At 37.7% G+C, this 4,865-nt stretch overlaps 1 protein-coding gene across 1 annotated transcript; it reads right to left on the bottom strand.

Annotated features, from left to right (window-relative positions):
* Nucleotides 1–2,000: 2,000 nt before the first annotated feature.
* On the bottom strand, nt 2,001–4,650 carry LOC144553629 (protein indeterminate-domain 14-like). Its single transcript, XM_078301877.1, has 3 exons — nt 4,289–4,650; nt 3,772–4,174; nt 2,001–2,885 (listed from the first exon to the last, which is right to left on the bottom strand). Exons 1-3 carry the CDS (start codon nt 4,401–4,403, stop codon nt 2,144–2,146), a joined length of 1,260 nt encoding a protein of 419 aa, XP_078158003.1. The 5' UTR covers nt 4,404–4,650; the 3' UTR covers nt 2,001–2,143.
* Nucleotides 4,651–4,865: the final 215 nt, after the last annotated feature.

The following is a 4,865-nucleotide window of genomic DNA, read 5'->3' as shown; positions in this document are numbered from 1 at the left end:
AAATAAAAAATAAAATTGTAAATCTGGTCTTCATTTCTTAAACAATATATGTATCAAATTTGAATTGATTTGAAGGATGTTTGGCTTTCATGAAACAATTCAAAAAATTTAATAATGAAAATTTAATGATTTCACGATAGACCAATCAAATTTTAAACTATTTCAATTTTGATACAAGTCTTATTAAGTTATTGAGAACACACCAATAATTGTATTTTTATAATTTCCAATGTTTTTAAAATATTAAATAAATTAACAATAGATAGTTTCCTACAATTAAATTATCATATTAAATAAGTTACAAAATTACAGTATTACGTACTGAGTATAAAACCAAACAAGCACAAGATGGTGATCAATTATAGTAAAAAAAGAGGTGCGAGTTTACCACAGTGACACTCTCTACGAAAACGCAGGTTCGACTTTCGTAAAAGACATATGCAAAATGTCAGAATAACCAGACCCGTTAATAAAAGTAAAATAGAAGTACTGGTAAAAAAAAATGCAAAAAACTATCCTACTATTGAAATCAACGTTGCTCTATCTTCACTCTTCAGTATCGCTATCCATAGCAATTCCATCCGACGAGAGACGCAGGTCTTATCTTGCCACAAGGTGCCATGTTCTAAATCTAATGAACAAAGAAAAAATTAATATAATATCTTTCTTTCTAGATGTTGCAAGACACCGCTAGACAACCTTCATCCTATAGGGGGTCAATCAATCGCTGAGGTGTTAGCATGAGGGAAGACGAGTGGATGTAACAATTGTGCGATTGTTGTTTGCTATACCTATATATATGAGGCAAAAGGTCAAGGAAGATATGTGCAGAGAGGTCTTCAGTGCACTGATCATGGCTTGATCCTGAAGGGATGAAAGTGAGGGGAGGGGAGGAAAGGTGAAGAAACCTTTTTTTTTTTCTTTCTTCTTTTTTAGATTTATTTACTTTATAATATCCTCTATTTATAAAATAAATTTTTTGGTTTCTTAAAATTGAGTTGTAAAAGATGTGAATTAAAATTTTCTAGAGGCATAGAGAACACAAGACTTAACTCTTGATGTGATCATCCCTTTCTAGCTACATAAGTGTTGGCGGTGATGAACTTGTCTTGTAACTTGGAAAATCAATCACTTTTAAGTGGAATTTTAGTTTTCCATTGGAGCACGGTACTTTTGCTCCTGATTCTGAATTATATATATAACATAGTTGTTTGGGCAATCTTATATAGAATATTCTCAGCGGGTGAGGTGAATAAGTGAATATGTAAAGAGACGAACGAGCGAGCCACATGCAAAGAGAGAAAACAAGTTCCTTTTTTTTTTTTGAAGAAAGAAGTTACGGTGATGTACAATTTATTGGTTAGGAGAATGCATATCTATTGAAGAGGTGGAAGAATGCAGTTGTTCCAACCAAATGAAAAATTATTTAAAAAGCAATGCTCAAGTGCATTATTGTTATTGCTTAATTGCTTACATGCTGCGGATATATCATAAGTAGTTCTTCTTTATTGGCTTCTGCACGGACTGTGAATGCAAATATTTTGGGGTTTATTTTATATATGTGAATCTTATATTAATTGAAAGCACGAATCTTGAAAATTATTTTAAAATGGTTGAATTCTGTGCAACCCTTGTTGATGGTAGATTTAGGAAAACATTGCTGATCAAATTGAAAATAGCATGATTGTAAAGATTATAAATATTACGGTAAAACTTGTGTAGTTCCTCCCGATGAAGTTTAATAATACACATGAATTCTTCCCTAACAAGACTATATATGTTTTTAATGTCATGTAACTACTGTTAAATTAATGTGCAAACCAAGGAAAACGTGCATGGGAGGTGACAGAATTACAAAGTAAAAAAGAAAGAAAGAAAACAGTACAGTTATTCTGTCAAAGACGGAATTTTATAATATTGTACAAGATCCAAACAGACCAAAGAAAGAAGTCCAGCACACTATATTTCGGTTTTAATATTGTCAATAAGGTAAACACAAATTAACCCACCCCAGAACCCTTAGCTAGTTACAAATGCACAAAACAAAGCAACTTAATTATAGTGACCTATAAAAACAAAGCAACCCAATTAACATATGAAGTTCCCAATTAAATATAAAATAATTAAGCAGTTGATTCAAACATCAATGCTTCCCTTGATCAACCTGATCATAGTTGGCAACCTCCCCCTCAGTCACTGCTGACAGAACAAATGAGTTGTCTTCTGAGACTGCCAATGGCTTTGCCTGGAACTGCTGTTTGCAAGAAAAACAAGTGATCTCCAGTAATGCCGAGCTGATTTGTCGAACAGCATGATCTCGTAATGATTGCGCTCTGCTCAGCTCCAACTGTGCCTGTTGCCTGATTCTCTTCGCCTTCGCGAACTCCTCTTCCGCTAACTCCACTTGTCTCTTGGCCTGGTGTCTCCCTTCGTCTGCTCGAGCTTTGTCCATCAATGCAAGGCCAAATTGCTCTTGCGCATCTAACTTCACGCTCTCTGGCGACAACACGGGCCAATCAGTAGATATGCTACCGGCACTGCTTGGACCAATTGAGAGTTGGAGTTTTGTGACATCGGACTCTCCGGTTGATATCAGAGAAGTACAATGAGAAGGGTTGTTGACTGGGGGTCTAGGAGTGAATGGAGGTAGGAGTTGGAGCTCGAGGCTAGCAGTGCAGTGTTGATCCGGTGACATGAAAGCGGCATGATTCGGGTGAAGAAAGATAGAGGCTGGGTTGGGGATTCTTAGGCTAGGCAGTGTCAGCTTTCGGGTAGGGTTGGTGTTAATCGGTGTGCTCGGGCTTACCGGGCGCTGAATCGTGTTGAATTCGGCCCGAGATCTGCTGGTATTGCATGTGTCTTGGTGCTCTATGAAACTCTCCACTCTGATTGAGAGAAGATATTATGAATTTATGATCGATCAAAATGTAATTTCTTGAAGTTAAGTTATTGATATAAGCATAGTAAGAGGACCAAACAAATACAAATTTCGAACATATATAAAAGGGTTTAAACTTTTAGAGTGAGTGAGTATACTTTATAAGCTTCATTTGATGTGATTTGAATTATCATGTCTATTAAAGAAAGCTGACTATCATGAAATGAAATGAGAGGAGATATTGACACTGAAGTCTGAGGGAGAGACAGGGCATGAGTGATGGAAATAACTAGTAAGACAAGAAAATGCATCATTTTTTGTTTGAAAAATCAATTTCAAGCACTTAAAGGTTTCAAACTTTAGGTTCATTTACACCTCAGGTTGAGGATCAGAACAGACACAAATGAAAAGGCTGCCAAAACCCAGCAGTCAGCCTCGGAAATTGTGCCACTCAGTTTATTTCTTCCAAAATAATAATCGTGCTGTCAGCCTTACTGACGCACCCACTAACTCACCCAATCACTCACTCCTTGATGCACATACATACTTAAACAAAATAAACCTCTTCATATCAGAAAAGAAAGACAAAGTACTTATAAACGAATCAAAATCAAAGTGTGATCAAGAAAAGAAAATTCAATGAAAGTCCACTTGAACTGATCATACTTTTTTTTGTTTTTTGAGAAGGCTGACGAACTGATCATACTTAATAAATAAAAAAGAGTGAAGCTATGGTGCTATGTAATGTATATCTATCTAGCTAGTGTGTTTTGATACAACAATTGTTGGATGTGTTTTGATTTTTATTTAGCGCACATCTTGACAATATCAGAAACACACTAGACAAGTTCCAAATCACCATAGTCTCACTCTCCAAAAAAATATAATCTAACCTAGAGAATACACGGCCGCAATCGCAAGAGTGACCTCTGGTACCACAAGTCTTGAGATGCGCCTTGTAATCGGATTGAACAGCATATGCTTTGGAGCACTTGGCACAGACCCACTGCCGGTGGCCGCTGTGCTTCCTCCTAAAGTGCTTCTTGATCCCAACCAGGTCGCCGAGAGCATGGCACGGGTCATGGTGTAGACATGATGGCTCGGGGCACACGAAAACACGCTTTTTCGAGGCCTCTGACGTCTCCCTTTTGAGAAGCTTCCAAGGCACCTTGTGCCGCCGCCGGTGCATTTGGAGGTTTTGGTCTCTCTGGAACCCCTGGTTGCAGATCTCGCAAACGTAGCGGTCTGATTCTAGGAGGGTTCGCGGCGACAGTGATACCACCTCTGCATCAGGATCTGAGAAAATACGACATTATCAAAGGATGAATTAACAATGAAATTACAATGCTACATAATTAAAAATTTCCAATTCTTCTTCTTCTTCCTGTTATTTTATTTTAAAGTGTATACCTGGGGTACCAGCCGGTCGCCGTTTCTTCTTTGAGTTGATCTGTAAAGAAGGAAGAGTAGGCGGCGGTGGCGGCATTGGTGTTGGCGCCGATGCCGGAGAGGGAGAACTTAACATGGTGAGAATTAGGTTTTAATAATCTCCTCTTTGTATGATGGGATGCGTCTGTTCATCAAAGGAGGCTAAATAAATTGTGAAAATACAGCTAGAGAAAAAGAAAAGGTGATATCTCTGAGAATTGTTGTCTTAGGTGTGTTTGGGGTTTGCTTGTAGTTGTAGAGATATATATGAAGGTAGCTTTGTATAAAAAGAAAGAGGAGGCAAGGATTTGTATTTATGCACTCCTGCTTTCCATTGTGTGCCCTGGTTTATACTTCGGTTGTAATAAATAGATAGAGAGAGAGAGAGAGAGAGAGAGAGAGAGAGAGAGATTGAAACATGGGGCCCACTTGAGAGAAGGAGAAAAAACATGCAAAGAAACAAAAGTTTCATCATTATTTCGTCTCTCATACGGTCCTACCTTCAGTTAATTTCATGCATTAATGCTGCACTGCCTCCAAAAATACACGTGAGCTCTTG

Source organism: Carex rostrata, chromosome 4 (genome assembly GCF_964058835.1).
Source record: "Carex rostrata chromosome 4, lpCarRost1.2, whole genome shotgun sequence".
NCBI classification, from domain to species: domain Eukaryota; kingdom Viridiplantae; phylum Streptophyta; class Magnoliopsida; order Poales; family Cyperaceae; genus Carex; species Carex rostrata.
Note: the sequence above shows the minus strand (reverse complement) of the source record. Positions and strands in the feature narration are given on the sequence as shown.